This window comes from Zootoca vivipara, chromosome 7 (genome assembly GCF_963506605.1).
Source record: "Zootoca vivipara chromosome 7, rZooViv1.1, whole genome shotgun sequence".
Taxonomy (NCBI): Eukaryota; Metazoa; Chordata; class Lepidosauria; order Squamata; family Lacertidae; genus Zootoca; species Zootoca vivipara.
This window is the reverse complement of record NC_083282.1, coordinates 45494014-45512460: the sequence shown is the minus strand read 5'-3', so window position 1 is coordinate 45512460 and position 18447 is coordinate 45494014. Positions and strand designations below refer to the sequence as shown.

At 44.0% G+C, this 18447-nt stretch overlaps 1 protein-coding gene across 7 annotated transcripts in view; it reads left to right on the top strand.

The window, feature by feature from the left end:
* RNF220 (ring finger protein 220) overlaps positions 1-18447 on the top strand; it is a 318359-nt gene that overhangs the window by 204247 nt on the left and 95665 nt on the right. For 4 of the 7 annotated variants that reach the window (XM_035121690.2, XM_035121686.2, XM_035121689.2 and 1 more), the window contains 2 exons: positions 4545-4601; positions 7339-7384. In XM_035121690.2, the coding sequence (XP_034977581.1) occupies positions 4545-4601; positions 7339-7384 (103 nt within the window). The remainder of the gene's footprint in view (positions 1-4544; positions 4602-7338; positions 7385-18447) is intronic. The other 3 variants (XM_035121692.2, XM_035121688.2, XM_060276958.1) reach the window with 1 other exon arrangement.

Below are 18447 nucleotides of genomic sequence, written 5' to 3'. Positions count from 1 at the left end.
ACTGATTAAAAGTGACATTTAAAATTTCCGGTTTACTTTTTCACTGCCTCTGTTTATTGCCTCTCCCCCTCCTTACCGCGCGCGCACACACAATCACACGATATGGTTGAAGCTAGCTCACTGCCCCTATTCCATTGTAGCACTTTTGCTATTGAATGTCATTGTGTAAGCAGTGCATTCCAAGGCAAAATGTTGTTATTCCAAAAAGGAATTGTTATCAAGAGGCTTAATTTTAAACGCCTCTAAAACCAATAAGGCGAGCTGCTATTAAGATGCTGAATGAGGTGTCAAGAGTTTCACTCACTCACTTGGTGTCAGCTGGAGCTAGGAAAGCTCATGACCTCTTTAAAGCAGATGCCTCAGGATAACCCTCAGACTGCCCGGTGAAATGACTCGCTTAACACTGGGAGAGACAAGGTGTGAATGTTCATGTTCTATGCATATTGATCATAATTTGGATATAAGGAACGGTTTTATACTGAATTAGACTAGTGGTCCATTTGGCCCAGTAGTGTCAACTGCTCTTCAGGAAGACCAAGTGCATCCTCTACAAGTAGAGCCATCAGATGTCAGGCACCAGGCAAGACTTGGGAAGGGAGTTCATAGTCGTGTATCTCTAGATAGCTGGGACTCTTATGCCAGTGACAATTTAGAACACTAGTTTGTAGAAAACCAATCAAATTAATGTGTTTTTTTAACAGCAGAAAATGAGGTCCACTCTAGACTGGAGTACTAAAAACTACATTTATTGCATGAAAGAGAGCAAGATGATGACTTATGTGGACCAAGTGGTGATCATAGAAGCAGAAGTTGCAAATGTTTCCCCCCCCCAGATTAAATATTCAAGAGGATAATAGATTGTTGAGTTATTGTGTAACTCCCATTCATTTCTATGTGGTTTCTGTTGGAGAACTTCCCAGTTGACTTCCTCTTTGCCAAATATTAAATTACTCTTTTCAGCCTGAGTGTTCAGGATCAGTTGTGTTAAAAACTCAGTAAAAGTGTGATCTTTTGGAATGACTCCAAAGTATGACTTTGGAATGACAACTAAGCGGCCATAGGATACAGCAGATCTTCTCCACCATTGGTGGAGAGGGAGGTCTGCCATCAGAGAAGGACCCCAGAATGCTTCCTTATAGTGGTGGCAGAGAGCTCTTTTGTTGGTACTCCAATAACAGAAAGAACAAGGATGTGGATTTCCTGGGCACATTGGTGGAAGCTTTGGATGCAGTGGATCTAACGCTCCCTACTGGGCATGCCCTTGGAACAGGAAATAATTATTTCCCTCCCATTAGAGTCTATTGTGGGGGGTGGTGGCTTTCCCTACCCTCTGCTGATGTGAGCCTAGCAGGGCTGGGGATCTGATGTTTCTTCTTCCCCTCCCCAATAGGATTGCTTTGTAAATATGTGCTTCTGCTTCATAACAGATGTGCTTGCAACATAGCCAAATGCTAACACATATATTTGTGTGTAGAAAGTGGATCAACATGGAAACATTAATTTTTCTTAGAAATATGCAAAGCCCCAAGAACAAAAATCTTACCCACAAACTCCCCCTTAGCCTCATTAGGGGATGATAGCTATTCCCCATCTGTTAATTCCTGCCTCTTTGTGATCTGCTGCTACCTAAAAGGGGCAAGTAAGTTGTGCTATCATAATGAACTGGATAAACAATTCCCCAAACAGATTAAAACTAACTGTAACTTGTAAAGGGTGGGAGGATGGGGGGTATGTAGTAATTATATTTTATTAGCTAGCAAAGCACCATTTTTTGCTTTCAAAGGATAATTCTATGTAAATCATCTTAATTAGAAGTGTCAGACAAACCTGTGAAGATCATAGTTAGCAAGTAATTTCCTATGTATGGGTTATAATTTAAACCACATGGATCGCTCGCTGTGTGGCAATATGCTGGCCATGAAATAATGTGGGGAGTGTCGGTTGAGGTTATTACTATGTAAATGTGTGATCATTTCAGACCGCTCCTGACTTGCTTAGTGATTAAAGAGAATTCTGAGGTCTCCAAAGATTGTGCTCTTTGCAAGGGCCTGGAGCAGAAAACTTTAAAAGGTGCTAGAAAGTGTTTGAACTTTAAAGGTCGTGATTTCCCTTTTACCATTTTTAATTTGCCACCACTGTTTATGGGAAGGAAGGTTTCTCTTTGCTTATGGCCTCTCACTTTCCCAACCATCAGGCTAGCTGATTAATGATTTGCTCTCGGAAGGGCTGGACAAGAGAGAGTGTTGCCGCTTCACACAATACATTTACCCATGCACATAACTTACCTGTGTGTTTCAAAACACAATCTCTGACTTGGTTCTTAAATCCCAGAAGAAAAGGCTGAAATGGAGGTTTTGTGTCCTAAAAATGAAGCAACAGATATGCAATACCTTTAGGAAGAATGGTCCCTTGGCCTGACCTGGTAAGACCATATTAATGCACTGAAGTGACACCCACAAAAATCGCATTCTAATTCTTTAGATGAATTAATCTGGACTAGTTACCACTAGTTAAATGATCTTTAGCATGTGCTGTTACTACTAAGAGTAGAATCAGAAGCACTTATACTACTCCTCAAATATTGTCAACTTGCTTTGTAATATTTAACTGTGCTCATCATCTTGAGGCCCTTCTTTGTGTTCCCCCTACACAAGAGGCCTGGAGGGTGGCAACACAGGAACGGGCCTTTTTTTTTTGCGGTGGCTCCCTGTTTGTGGAGTGCTCCCCATAGGGAGACTCACCTGGCACCAGGCAAAAGCGCCAGGAAAAAGCTTTGGCCTTTTAACTATCTCTGGTCTTTTAGAAGTGTGTGGGATATTTTTAATGTATTTCTCTTTCCTTTTGGTTTTCATGTATCCATGTGGGGTGTAATGTCTGTCTGTTTGTTTGTCCATTCATTTGTAAGTTGCTTTGGGTTGCCCTGGGCATGTTGAAGCAACTAATAAATAAATAAAAGAATCATTCATTTCCTCGCTGCATCATGGAAAGGAAGAATTGGTTAAATACCATAAAGCATATTTAACTGCCAACATCATAGGAACCACATTCCCTTCTGGGCAGTTCTCCAAGAGCCACATGTCAGTGTTGGTCAGGGCCAGAGGCAAAAGTGGGCAGAGCAATAAATGTGAAGGTAACTTCTGTATGGTAGGCTAGTTTCTTCACACTCACACACATCTCTCTCTCTCCTCCATCCAGCCAAGCAAAAGCCCTCAAGGAAGGTGCAAAGCAAGGCTGGTGAGGGGTGTGTCTCAGGAGGATGTATAACCTGGGGAGAGTCCTGAGGGCTATAGAGAGAGGAATGGTGGGCCACCATTGTTCCCCTGCCCTGAGGAGAAGAGTATGGTGTCTCCATGATTACAAATTTTAAAAACCACTTTTGACAATCATTTAGTAAGGATTGGTTAGAAAGAAAGAAAATAGTACAAAGAGAGCAAAACTAACTGGAGAGGAATGATGTTAAGTAATGGGCAATCTAACACTAGCTTATGCTGGCCAGGGTTTCCCCCCTTGTTTTGTTCAGGTGGCTCCTACTTTTTTTTAATCTCCACTTTGACTTCCGTGGGGAAATAATTGGTTTCCAGGCAGACATAGTTGAGGGACCCAATCCTGGTGCCTCCCAAGGGAATGAAAGAGCTGTGACCGCCTCTGACTCAGCCCCAGAACACCCAGTTTGGGGGGCTCCCCACAATGAAAACATCTCTAGTGAATCTGGGTGTTGGGATTGCTCTCTAAATAGGTAAATATCTGCAGTACAGCTATGCAGTCCCAAGTAATTCTTTTCATTCTATTACATGCCAACACACACAACACACTTCCCTTTTGGTAAGGAATTGGATAACTTGGCTTCCTACCTCCCTGAAGCATGCACAAAAGACCAGCTTTTTGTCAGTGACCCCAAAGAGTCGTATTGGTTGCTATTGAGAAGGGAAGTAGAATTGAGGTGGAGATGACTTTTGGTCTTCAATTTTTGAGGGGGCTGTGATTGTGACAACGAAGCAGTGGTGGCATGGGAAGCTTTGCAGTCCCCAGGAGCCAACACCTTCAAAATACCCTCCTCACTTCGCTTTTCTACACCCAGCCATCTGCCAACAAAAGGCAGATTAAAGCTAGCCAAATTCAATTTCTACTCAGTGCTGCCACAGCTCGACATCTGGGGCTAAAGTGTCCCCGACAAAGCGAACATGACAGCCACATTGCTTTTTTGTCACATCCAGTAGCATGTTGATCTTCTAAAAGTCTCATAAAAATTTATTGATGTCTCCCATATTGCTGTGATTGGGAAGAAAAGTGTGTGTGTGTGTGTGTGTGTGTGTGTGTTAATGCTTCTAGAATAGATCTGATTTGATATGTCTTGTTCTATTGTCAGCATCTGTTTAGCAAGGCTTTTTAATACTTTCTGGCTGCCGATCAGTCATCCCTAGCTTGGGATGCCGACTTGCATACAAATTTTATTATTAAGTACAATTCCTTCTCTCCCCACTATCCTCCCCCCACACCACCCTCCCCTCTACCTATCCACCCATCCATCCATCAACCCCCCCAAGGCTAAGAAGAGGGACCTCCAGCTGTGGGAGCCCTGCAAGCGCAAGACATCAGCTTGGGTAACATATTTCAGAGACCCATTTTTGCCTGTTGCAGGTGCTTTGTATCAGTAAATCGAATCATGGGGAAATCATTTATTTCCTAATGCTGTTTGTGGCATGTTAGCTGGAGAATTTACATGAGAGAGATTACTTTAATAACCAAAAAAATTACAGTGTGGGGTCTCCCCGCCCCGTCGCCTTTGATATGTAATTGTTTCAAATTTAACCTGTCTGGAGTGAGGGTGAAAGGCATTATTAAATCTGAAGCATCTTGCTCCAGGGAGGGCGGGGAGGGGGAGGATCACCCTAGTGTGAACCTCCTTCCAGCCGTTAAATAGAAATGGAGTGAAATTAACAAATCAACCAAGCAGAGAGAGAGAAGGAATTCCTACAGCCTGGAGAAAGGCCCTTCTAATTTTAGTAATTTGTCTCTCTTTTCTCTGCTCCACATTCTCCTCCTGTGACCCAGTCCTGTGTGATACCTAATGCTCTTCATTCCTGCTAGTGTCTCTGTACATTAATTTTGTTCGAGGGCTGAGATCCATACTGGACCAAGGGTCTCGGGGGGGAAATGTGAACTGCAGAGAAATGTAACCATTTATATTTAGAAATGTAATTCCTTATCACGTACCCTCGGACTAATAGGGACTGTAATCAGTCACAGAGCAACAAGGCAGTGTATATGAATGACTGCACTGAGACAGGGTTATACCAGGAAGGTGCCTGTTACATCAGACGCTAACTTTGCAGCAGGATTTCTGGTCAAACAAAGTGGCAAGTGCTTGTAGAGTTTTCAACCAGTATCTGTGTCCCATAAGCAGTAGGAGCAGGTGGTAATGCGTTGTGAGACAACTTATCCACAGCACAGCTAACTACCATACTTTTCTGCATGGCAAGTAGGTCTCTTAATGGTTTCCCAAATCACCTGCTTTTCAGCACACTTTGGTTTCAGTTTCACCCCTTTACCTGCCTCTCATGGACTGGGCTGTGGTTTCATCCAAGATCCTGTCTTACCCAACATGGCCAGTTCAAGAAGTCATCAGGGTTGGGAATTTGCCAGGGCCCAGAACCAGTAAGGGGACAACTAACTGAAAGTGGATGCCACCACTTTGACTGTCATTTGCTACTAGGATTGACTAGGTTTGGAAGGGACACAAGAGCAAACCCTTAACTAAGTTGAGGTGTTTTTTTTTTTAAGAATCTGGCTGAGATTTGCCAAGTGTGTATGCTGTTAGTTCTGACTAGCTTGCATGCCTTGCTTCCTTCTGCCCTTCAGGGCTGTGCTTTAGTTCTCCCCACCCCCTCAACAGCTTAATCAGGGTACTATTTGTGCATCCACTCTGCAATGTGGTAAAGTGCTCCAATCACTAGGTAATGCCACTGCTACCCTGCCTATGAGTCTTCTTTAAGCTAGTGGGTGAGCAGGCTTTGATCTTGGGAATGGGGGAATTGCCAGCAAACTCACTCAACTTGCCGCTGGATGCCAGAGTCAGCCTAACCTCTTCTTATTCCCCATTGGCACAAATCTTTGGAGTAAGTTACCTATCAGCCTGGCTCATGGGTCACAGGCCACAGAGTGCCTTCCAATTGTTTTGCAAAGCAGTGGAGCCACTGCTTCAACTACAGCTGGGCTGCTCACAATGGCAGGTCATGAGGGGAGGATAATTGGCTTTGGAACAGCCTGTTTTGGGGCTTGCTTCTGGCCTCCAGTGTGGAAGAGGGGACAGCATGAGACAGGCCACTTATACAGCAGCCTTGAGAGATGTGGTATTTGGGGGCAATTGTTGCTTTGCCTAGGTGAGAGGAAATTGGCAGGATCTACTCTTGGGTTCCTATCAGACAAATTTAAGTTAAGAGAAAGCACTGCTGTGGGGGAATGCTTGAGGTATGTCTATCCAATCTTTGAGCAATAGAGTCTTTGGTGTAAGAAGAGTTGTGAATGGACGTGTAGTGGTTTGGGCAGGCCATTGTAACACAGGGATTAGAAACCTCCAGACCACCATGCCTCAGAACCAGATCATGGAGGTCTTTGCAGCCCTAATGGTGTACCAGCTGCCTCACTCCATGCTCTGCTTCCAGTTTGGTTGCCTCCCTCCCTCCGATCTTGCTGTCCCTCATTCTCCTCTGCAAAAATGAATGAGGAGAGCCAAAGAGAACGAGGAGAGTTATTAAAGGGTCCTTGTCCAAGTTGCCCCAGAAGTCTCCAGAAGCTGGAGCCAGCCCAGTTAAATGCCCATGGTTTCAAATTGCAACACTATGTGTTACTTCTGTTTATGATACTTAATGGTGTTTTTTCCCATAGGGCCAGGCCTGCGTCCCTACGGTAGTAGACATGGGAAGCTTTATTATGCTACAAGAATTATGTGGGTGTAAAAGGCAGATGCACTTCAGAGCTTCTGTGATACCTAGAGTATGATTTTGGATACAGGAAGTTGAAGTTATATCCTTGCTCAGCTTCAAAGTTGACAGGGTAACACTGAGTGTCACTGTCTCTCAGTCTAATCTGCCTCACAGGGTTTTGTGAGAACACCAACTCTGCTCTGAAGGAAGGGTAGGATTCAAATGTAATATATAAATAATAGGGATAGGAAGTTGGGTGCAGTGTGGTGGTGGTGGCCTTCTGTGTATCTCATTATAGAAGGCTTTACAGCACCACCACCACCACCCCAAAAAAAGGTCTGAAAAATCTTACCTTGTAGAATTTATCTGCCCACTTTCAGTATAGTACTGATACTCTTCTTTTCTCTCTTGGCAGTAAGAACTCTATATTGAAGGATGTCATGGCTCCAGGTACTCCCAAGGTAAGTGAGCCAAATTTGGTCACATATTGTTTTCCAATATCCTCCATGCCCCTACAAACACTCTGTTTCTTGGTCCAATTTGATCTTCCTTTCATAATCTTCATAACAGTATGTGGTATCAAGCAGTTGTCTCGTCCTGTACACAGACCCTGAAGTTCCCTGGGCAGGGGACAGTCACTTCAGTCTTTATTTCTGCATCCCTCTTTATATTAGTGCCTCAATACGTAATGGGCATGCTTTGAACCCATTGCAAAATCATTTCAGCATTCTAAAATACTTCCAGATTTTACTAGAATTGGCTTTTGGGTCCCTGCAATTGGAGATTAAATCATTTTAACTTATGACCCTCACATTGGGTGCTCTGGAACCAGAGACACTAGTTTGGTGAAGTGGTTGTCTGCAGCAATTCTATCTCCTCTGTCTCCAACCTCCATCCATAATGTGTTATGGGTGGGGTGTGCTTATCTGTGGCTAAACAAATGTGTGTGTGTGGTGGCAAATGCAAGGTCATTGCCGAATAATGTAGGAAGTGGCCCTTAGCACCAAGCAGAAAAACTTTGTAGGTTATTGTGCCACCTGCTGTCATAGGCTGCTAGTAATGTGTGCGCCACACCCTATACAATGGGATCTTAGTGCTACTCTGGCAGATCATGAGCTGCCATTCCTGATTCGGAAACAAACATACACAGCAGAAGCAGGCATGCAAGTAAAAGGGAACACATCAATTAAAAATCAAGAATCTTCATATTTGCCTTCACAAGGGAGTAGGAAAGAGCAGCATGAAAAGCAGCTCTTGTACTGTGCATTTTGGTTGTGCTCATTGCTGGATGGTGATAACTCATCTGTCCCAAACACCAAGCCTGAGGAGGCGTTCAATAGGCAGATTAGTTGTTTGGAAGTAAATATAGAGAGTTAGAGACAGTCACCAGATAAGGAAGAAAAAGGCCTTTTCTCCCAGCAGGAATTGAGGCTTTGAAGCTTCAAGCAACAAAGAATCCCATTTCCTTTGAGTGAAGGGATTAAGGCAGGATAGTTGAGGGGTCCTGTGTAACCAAGATCACTTGTCTGCTGTCACCACATGGCGTCCCCCTCCCTTCACTCTCCCACCATCACCTAAGAACGTTAAGAAGAGGGGGCTTTTGAATTCTTCCTACAGCCTCTTGGCCTCAGAATTGTTATTCTCAAGTGGCACTTGCTTGAAGAACAGGCCTGCGTGATGCAAAAGGAGCTGCGCTTCTCACTTAATAGCTAGACTAAGTGTAAGTCTGCCTTGGTCTTCAACTGGTGGGTCAAGATTCCCTATCAAGTCATGGGCTGATCTAAGGTGGGTTGCAACAGCAGTGCTACCACCATTTAAGTATATGGATATGGTGAAAAATAAAGAAAGAAATGGTCCTTAAATATATGTTTAGGTTAAAAGTGGGTACTGGGTCTGAAAAGGATGAAGAGTAGTGGTCTAGAAACACCATTCTCTGACATAGAAGTCCTTCCTCCTCAACCCCTGGTTTGCTGGGATTCTCTATACAGTAGTTACCGGTATTTAGTGGCAAGATAAATGGGTCCCACTCACATGTTCTAGGAAAGAATCTTGGCATTGAAATAAAACCTGCAAATTGCCCCTGGAACGATCAAAGATGCCAAAAATTGTGCAAAGAAAATAGGCAAATTTACTTAAATTTCACATTTTATGTAGGCTTGCACATTTTGGATTTTAATTTTCAAAATGAGATTCCCACTCCCCACCCCTCGCCACTAACAGTTGACTAAAATAAATCTCTGGGTGCAAGTTTTGAGACACAAGGATTATTTGTTGTAGATGCTGTACGTAATGTTTGGTCGGTGCTAAATGCTTAGGTTTAAGAAATGTTAGGATTTAATTAGGACTGGTATGTTAAGACTGGGACATGGGTGGCGCTGTGGGTTGAACCATAGAGCCTAGGGCTTGCCAATCAGAAGGTCAGCGGTTCGAATCCCTGCAATGGAGTGAGCTCCTGTTGCTCGGTCCCAGCACCTGCCAACCTAGCAGTTTGAAAGCATGTCAAAGTGCAAATAGATAAATACCGCTCCGGCGGGAAGGTAAACGGCGTTTCCATGCGCTGCTCTGGTTTGCCAAAAGCGGCTTAGTCATGCTGGCCACATGACCCAGAAGCTGTACGCTGGCTCCCTCGGCCAGTAAAGCAAGATGAGCGCTGCAACCCCAGAGTCGTCCATGACTGGACCTAATGGTCAGGGGTCCCTTTACCTATACCTTTATGTTAGGACTGGTAATAGCCAGACTCGTGTGTATTTAAATTGTGGGTTAGCCACTATTAATTCCCTGGAATTAGCATATGTGAAGGGTTATGGCAATTAACCTAGGCACACTTCCTGGGTTGTATGTTGGACATTGTAATATTCACCAAAGCAACAAGTGTTAATGAAGTCAGCCAGGCTTCTTTGTGAAGTGATGGGCGGTGGGATAAGCAATTAGAGAGTTCAGAGCATCAAAAAAATTAGGTATTAACACAACACAGGATCAAAGGAAATAGTTGTGAGAATACAAATGTGTGGTGTCTCTCTGAGGAAAGTAAAAAAGGAAAGCTGATAAGCTATGGTGTTATTTCCTGGGTTGTGCCCTGCAGTGCAAGAGAGGCTGCACAAAAAAGGATGGGGCTTGGCTTACCAATGTTGTTACTATGGAATGAGCTGGCAGGTATTGGGATGCTGCTGCTGTGAGCCCTACCATTGACAGCTCCAGGTTGTATATATGTGTAAATAAACCATATATCATAAAAGACACTACAGCCTTTGTTGAACCTCGTTCCCAAAGAAAACGCTAACCCTTGATAAGCATGCCTGTAACCCCTGGAATCTTGCGCAGCCAATTGGGGTGGCATGTAACAGTGCATTGAAGTCTAAAAAGAAGAGAGGGAAGGGATGGCAGGGAATTCTGATGCTGCATTATTGTTTCTGGTGGTCTGCCTGACCACTAACGTCCTCTGAGGAGGAAGAGTTTGATGAAGCTGTTTCCAGATATCTCACAGTAGATAGATTCTTTACTAAATTTTCTCTGTACTTTAAGCCAGAAAAGGTACTATGTACCTAGATTCCTCCATCAGTGTTCCTGAATCCCTAGTAACAGCTTTGCCATGTACTTCTGTGATGACCTTGGGGAAATCACATAATACCTCAGGGCTTCATCTCTAAAAGTGATAGACGATAAAAGATTAATAATTAAATCTGCTCATTGTGGCTGTAGGGGAGAGGGAGAGACCAGAGAACTGTCCATGTATATTTGAAATATGTCAGCACTTAGGGCTGGTATTCATGTGGGAGAAAGACTGGGGAAAAGATTGGGTAGTTGTAATTAAGTTTGGAAACATATCCACTAAGGCTGTGATCCTAAGTATACTTTATTGGAAGTGAGCATTATTGAAATCAATGAGTCTTACTTCCAAGCAAATGGATTTCAGAACAGAATTCCTTCCTTCCTGTCAACCAACAAACCAAATTCCACATATTGAAAACTCACAGGAGACATGGAACACTGTCTGGTGCTGCTTTGCAAAAACTAGTTCGAACATAAATATATAGAGTGTGCGGTGGATGATCTGTGTGCTCTAGGCTGAAATGAGGTATAGTTCTGACTTCTGTGTCCAAAGCTGAGTGGAAAATAGTACCAAGAAACACCTTTCTTGAGATTCAAGGAGGATGCCATAGCTCAGTAGTAAAACATGTTTTGCATGTAAAATGTCCCAGGTTCAGTCTCTGGCAGGGATGGGAATGAATCACTGGCAGTCAGACTGTAAACAATGGGCTTATCCTTACTTCCTCTTCTATTAGTGTCTTTCCACGGGGGGGGGGCACTTTTTAGTGTTCTAGCAGAGCAAACGGCAAGAGGGGGGCAAACAAAAATGCCCAGGCACCAGTGGCGGAGCATAAGCCAGCACTACCTGGGATGAGTGCGTGGGGTGCGCCCCCAGGGGGGCGGGGCACAGAGGGCAGTCTCCCATGCGCCAGTGTCCAGGGAATAAGAGGGACATGGAAGCTGCCACTTACTCTCCTCCTACTCTTTGCCATGCAAGGAATCCCAATAACTTTGCTCTCTGGGCTTGTCCACTTATTTGCCTGACCCAGGGGCAGAGCTGTGGCCAGGTATGAGTGCAGCAGCCAAGGCACAGCTCCTTCTCATGTGGAGCCAGGCTCCAATGAAGGAGCCTGCTGTGGGGGCACCTGTTTGCACCCAGGGGATGCCCCCCCATGCTACGCCTATGCCAGGCACAGAACTTTAAAGTGGAGACCTGTGCCTGGGAAGACTGGGGCAAATAAGTGGACAAGCCCAGAGAGCAAAGTTATTGGGATTCCTTGCATGGCAACATGCTAGCATGGTCAAGTCTTTGCCTGCCCCAGCAAAGAGAACCGTGCACTGTCCTCTGGTGTAACTCAAACAGTGGTTCAAATTGCCAGAAGTCAGGAAGTTGAAGTTGGCTTTCCTCCTTAAGCATTTGTCTATTCAGTGCTGCTGTGGCTTCCGGAAGACAATCAGACAAAGGAGCCAGTAGGAGTATGTGAGTTTACTGGGCATCGGGAAAGTGTCAGAGAATAAAAGATGCTGGTGGTGTTCGTGTCTTGAGATGCTGAGACCACTGGTGCTGTTACAAAGCACAGCAAAAGCTGGTATCACTCATTGCATTCGGGTTACAGTTCCCAAGTGATAACAGCTATTAGCAACACTTTGACTGGTTCCCCACCATGCAGGGGAGGGCAGGAGACAGAAAACATGTCAAGCCATCACCTCCATGTTAAGTGATAAGTACCTATTTAGATGGCAGAGTTAAAGTCCAACGCATCAGGCAGGAAACACTTTGCGCAGGAGAGAAGGGAAAGGCCAGAGCGAGATGTAAAAAGCAGGGTTAGGGTATTTGTTGTGCTGACAGCAGCTGTGATTGATTGTTTAAGAGAAATAAACTGCCTGTGTTTTCGGGGCTATCAAAAAGCAGGAGCCCAGCACTTAATAGTCTCAAATGGGTGGCCTTGAAAGGAAACAAAGTGTCACTGCTGCCGGCTCACCGCTTCCCAGTGCTGACATCTGACCTGTCTCTGAGACAGGGAGGGGGTAGTTTTAGGAGAGGCAGCAATGAGCATATGTTACAATCTAGATGTGTTTTCTTGACTGTGGGCTGCTCCCAAATCATAGGTGTCCCTTGCCTTGTGCTTGCTTCCACCCGTGTCCCTGGGATCAGCATGGCACACTCACATGTTTATGTAAGCACATACATGTATGCATGTGACATGCATGGGCACTTCTTATACACATACACACAGAGTGAGCAGTCATTCACCTAACCCAGGCATGGCTAAGCTTGCAGAGACTGGTTCGTTTTTTTACTACGGTAGTACCCGTCTCCACTACCCCACACCTACCCTGTCCACATTAGTCTTGCATATCCGAGTACAAATATCTGAACTCTGCAGTAACTCTAGAACCCTAGCACCTCATTTGAAGGTTTCTGCTATTGCTGATGTTAAATAACTGCGAGGCAGAACCTCCTGCTGACCTACTATGTGATCTGGCTATCTACCAGTAGATTCTGATCTACCTTATAACATGCAGATAATAGAACAATTTCAAAACACTCACACCTGCATGAGTTTTTCTTCCCTGTGCGCATGAACACATACCCTGTTTCTGTAGGCGCTCTCTCACACAAAAATAATCATTTGGAGATATATTCAAGAGCACCAAGATCTATCCTGTATGCATAGCTGCCAAGTTATCCCTTTTTTACAGGGATTTTCCCTTATGCTGAATAGGCTTCCTCGCAAGAAAAGCGAAAACTTGGCAGCTATGCCTGTATGTGGACCTATACCTCATTTACACTACCCAAGTTTTTGGGATGGGTGAGTAGAGGTAAGGAGGGATTTTCTTGCTCTCTTGTCTCCCACAACAGGTACCAGAGTAGATAAAGGGAAGGGGAATTGGTAAGCAGCCATCGTCATTGTCCTCCTCTTCCTTCATTTGAAAGAGTCTCAACTCCCACCTCTCCCTTCCTCTTTTACCTGTGGCTCCCGAAGTGGCCCATTCCTATATCTTTTTCCTTGGTCAAGAGGTGCTGTAACCCCTTGAAAGAGAGCCCAGATATCCATGTTTGCAATGAGGATGGCTCATGCTGTCCCCTTCCATTCAAACTTAGTGACCTATTGACTCCCTCCCCGTTTCCAACTCCCCTGCAAGAGGGTTCTTCCCCCCCCCCCCCACATCAACAAGTATATTGAAGCAGGTTGCATTCGCTCGAAAGTGACATTTTCACAATCACAATTGCAACATCCTATAAGGGCTTATTGGTTTCAGTAACCCGATAGTAGTTTATCCAGTGTTATTGTCAAACAAATTATTACAGAACATCTGGTCAAACAAACTACAGTACTTATGGCTTGCAGAGAAAGAAACCTTGGAGGTAACTGTTTCTCTGCCTTTCTAACTGGTTGAGGTGGTTACTTTGTTAACAGGAGTATTTACTCTGACTTTTCTGGGTAGGAGCACCACACACCACAAAACCAAAAGACTCGGGGCTCATCTACACTTCCTCTTGTCCCGCTGCTTTCTCCCGGGGAAAAGCAATCTTTAGTACTCACTCAATTGGAGCAAATGGCAATTTGGGTTTGCTCCTATAGAACTTTAAAGAGAGGGGTTTTACAGGGAAAGCTCTGGAGCAAAAAAAGAGTGCTCAGACATACCGGTAAGCTCTGTGTTCTGTGTAGTGACTTTGGACTGTGTCACATTACTGCTTGCTTCAGCTCCAGTATGCTCCCACCACTGGTGTTTGAAGGGAAAGGATTGTGGCAAGGGGAAAACTGCTCAAACCCTTGCCTAGAAAGTGTGGCTCAAACAGAAAACTGTTCAGATCTGTGGTTTACAGGCACAGGACAAGTGGAAGTGTGGATGAGCCCTGAAACAGCAAATAGTACAGTATCAAAAAAACAAACAAACCAGCATTAATGTCTGAAAGCCTGCATAAACAGCCAAATTTTAACCTGGTGTCTAAATAGCTTCTTACACTTTACAATGTCAATTTATAGGACTTTTCCTGACTTTGTAAGAGTTGTTCACTTTGGTTGCCATTGATAATAATTTTCCCTCTTCCAATTTCAATCTGCACAGAATTGTATGGAGCAGGCATTTTTACATAGGGATAGTCATTTTTCTCTCCGTACAATTCACTCTGAGTGCAGCATCAAGCTATGTTGCTCTCAGGGGGACATGCTCTATTGTATTCAAAGCGTGCAGTGGCGAAAAGCAAGGAGCCCCATGCACTACTAGCTGCTCCAGGGTGTGGGCAGCTACATTACCTGGGGATTTTTAAAGGGCAAGGAGGAAAAAATACCATACAGAAATGGTGCTGTAGTCATCGGATGCCTCATAAAGGGATCCACAGAATCGAGTGGATTCATGATCTGATCCTGGTTATGATCCGTCCAGATCAAATGAGGTGAGTCTGCTTTGGAATAAAACTTCTGCATATTCCTTCCCCATCATATATGACAAAAAGAGTACACTAGTTTAGAATTGACTAAAGCTGCTGTTTAAGGATACGTTAGCCTTGTTTGAAGGGATACTCTTGATTGAGAATCCACAACTTTCCTTGACAACCCAGTCCCAGTTTTTAATCACTTTCCCCTGCTGAAGAAACTGCACCTTAATTTCTACTTTCAATCTGTCTTACTGCTCTCTCCTTGTGCTTTCTGTCGCATATTATAACTGATATTTCTCCCTTAGCTTGTTCTTCAAAGGGGGATTTGTCAAGTTGGAAAGCATTAGAGCAGAAGTAGAGAAGAAAGACCCGTTCTCCCTATGAGCTAAGTAGGTTGTTGCTTGGAAGCTGGCAGGGGAGGGAAGTGAGGGTGAGAGCAAGCCTTGGACAAGATTGATGGCCTCGTTGCCATTAAGAAAAAAATTAGCCGGTGGCGGCTATCATATTAAAGGGTGAAGAAGCCGTGAATTATTTTCTTAAAGATCTTATCGCTTACAATGATAATTTTACCTTCCAAAAGGCCACTTTTAATGAGGCGAGCCAGGCAAAAAGTCATGATTTAATGCCAGATTTTTTTTCCCAAACACATTTTACTGCTTTTTTGTCCATGTTTAAAAAGCACCGGTGACCTTTTTTTATTTAGCGTGCCCCAGGTGTAATGCTGAGGCTGATCCTCTTAGGGTTTATAACCTCAACAGAGAGTGCCTTTACCCAACGGAGGAATGATTTAAAGGAGGGCTAGAAATATGAGGCCTCACTGGCACTCGCACAAGTCTCTTGCTCTGCCTTCCCAGAGTGAAATGGTGGCTTGCCTAGGAAATGGTATAGGGAAAGGAGCTCTCGCTGAGAAAGGTTTGGTCAGGTTGTTGGTTGCTATTACAGATTAGTGCTTGGGAAGAAGGGGAAGGCTGGACTTCAGAGTGCTGGTCCTGCACAATTAGCACAATTACCAATACATCTGCATCCTCCATACTAGATTGCAGAGTAGCTTAATACAGTGGTACCTCAGGTTAAGTACTTAATTGGTTCTGGAAGTCCGTACTTAACCTGAAGCGTACTTAACCTGAAGCGAACTTTCCCATTGAAAGTAATGGAAAGTGGATTAATCTGTTCCAGACGGGTCTGCAGAGTACTTAAATTGAAAGTACTCAACCTGAAGTGTACTTAACCTATAATCAAAAAGCTCCATTGCTATGTAGAAGACAAAGCCAAGAGAAATCTAGGGTGAAATTCTACATCTTGCTATTGCAAACATTCTGTCTGCACAAGTATATCAGCTGGACAGACAGAACAATCCCCCCTCCCCATGTGCTATTCTTGGTTCTTCTTACCCTCCCCCCCCAGCCAATTTCACAGTGGGAGTAGTGGGAGGAAAACCCCATTGCAGAGGCCTTCAACTGATGGGGTTTGTTAGGTAAATCCTGCCCTTGATATTTGGGCAATCCTCAATGGTTCCAAGATGTTTGGTGACTTGGAAGCATTTATTCTCCATGGCGTTTTGGTGCCATTCCACTGGTTCGATTCAAGAGACAAAGGAGAAATACAATATTATATTCATTTAACAGCGTTCTTTGCTTTTTCTAATTTCAACTATTTTGCTAGGAGTGTCAAGTTTCTTTGAGAGGATAGGAAAGATGACCCAGTGTTGAGAGTGTCCAGGGGGCATGAGACATAATTTTTTCTTGTAGATAGTAACTCCCTAGAGAACAAAGGCTACTGGTGTATCACAGGGTCCAATCACGAGAGTTCAGGTTGCCTTTTGTGGGTTTTTTGTGGGGTGGGTTGAATTGACTGGCTTTTTTTTTAAAGAAACCCTCATGATTATAGTGTCAATAGTTGTATAGTGCATAGTTGTCCTGTACCATAGGGTTAATTGATTTGGAGGGTTGAGGATTTGATAAAATTCTCCAACACTTTTGTTTATTTAGAAACTCAGGGATGGGGAACCTGTAGCCCTCTAGATGTTTTTGGACCCCAGCTCCCAATAGCCCCAGCCAGCATGGCTAATGGTTAAGGATAATAGCTGTTTTAGTCTAGGAAAACCAGGAAGGCCTCAGGTTCATATTGCCCTCAGTTAGGTAGACTAAGTACAAACTATCTCCTGTTTTGGCCCATTGTCTGCATGAAGAAAGGGGTTTTCTGACCTGGGACCTAATTTTTCAAAGTAGATGTGCATCCATACCTTCTCCTTCAGGAATAAGAACTTGCCCTTAAGGGAACCCAGGGTTCATTGGCCACATTAGAATGGGCCCAGTTAACATTTCGATCACAATCCACAGGTTGAAGAACACTGCTCATTAGTCAAGAGGTTATGTGACCTCAAATTGTTATTCTTTTGATTCAGAAAAGTGCAAACTGTAAGCACTAAAACAATGGACCTTTCGTATTTTCTGGTGGCAGACAATCTGCAACAAACGACGGACTTAATCTTCCTCTCCTTCAATCTATCATCCACCCACCCACCCATCCCTTCTTCATGTTTCCTCTTCACCCATGAATCCATTTTTTACCCTCTATCGAAAATATGGTTGTGGTGTCATTGGGATGACCCACCTTTGATCAAATCCGAGTCCAGCTTTGAGCACAATCTACCAGCCAACAACCAAACACTAATGCTGGTAGGAAGGAGCGATATGGGCATTTAAAGCTGACAAGATTTCTAATTCTAAACCTTCTGCTCCCATTCCTCCCCCTCCATCCCATCTATGTGCCTGATAATTCTCCTGACGCAGCCTAAATGGAGAAGCAGTTGCCATTCCACCTTGGTGAAATGAGAAACACAAATGAAGTGCAGTTTGGTGCTAGAGCAGGGGCTTGACTCACTGATACAGTGTTTAACATGCTGCCGAGGTATTTAGAATAGAACCGCTTGCTACAATTTTAAGAAGACAGTTTATTCATCTAAACGGCAGGCGTATGTAGAAGAGGGTCTGAGATTGACGTCTTTGGGATTAGTTTAGCCCTGCATTTTTTCTGGAGGTCGTTGTCATGGTGTTCAGGAGGTTGGTAGAATAAATGGGGCCAGCGTTCTTCTCGGGACCACATGCTAAAAACTAATACATAACGTTTAATTTACTGTCTCCGTAGCTAGCCCAGCCATTTTTCAGATAATAATATTGGATTAGAGCGACTTGCAAGGGTGGATGGGAGTGGGCAGGCAGGCATGTGGGGGCTGATGAGGAGCAATGAGAGTTCGTTTTTTAGGTTCCTTGAAGCAGAGTCCATGGCTTGTGTACTTTTATTTCTTCACAGAAGCAAATTGAAAAGGGAAGTATCTTTAACTCCTGCGATCAGGGAGTTACATGCAATCTGAGAAAGAAGGCAAGGGTTTACCTTGCATCCAGAGCCCTCCCAATATGTCAAAATATTGTATCTAGTCTATTAAGATATGGGGAGAAGGATCCCATCCATTAGCTTCAAATTTTATTTTGCTGTATTGGCCCTTTCTGATACCAAGATGGTTATATTTTTGCAAGGTGGGTACTTCTCTGAAAAGGGTTTTTTGCTGCAGTTAGGAGACCAGGGTATTTGTTCCTCAAATGGCTGGTTTGT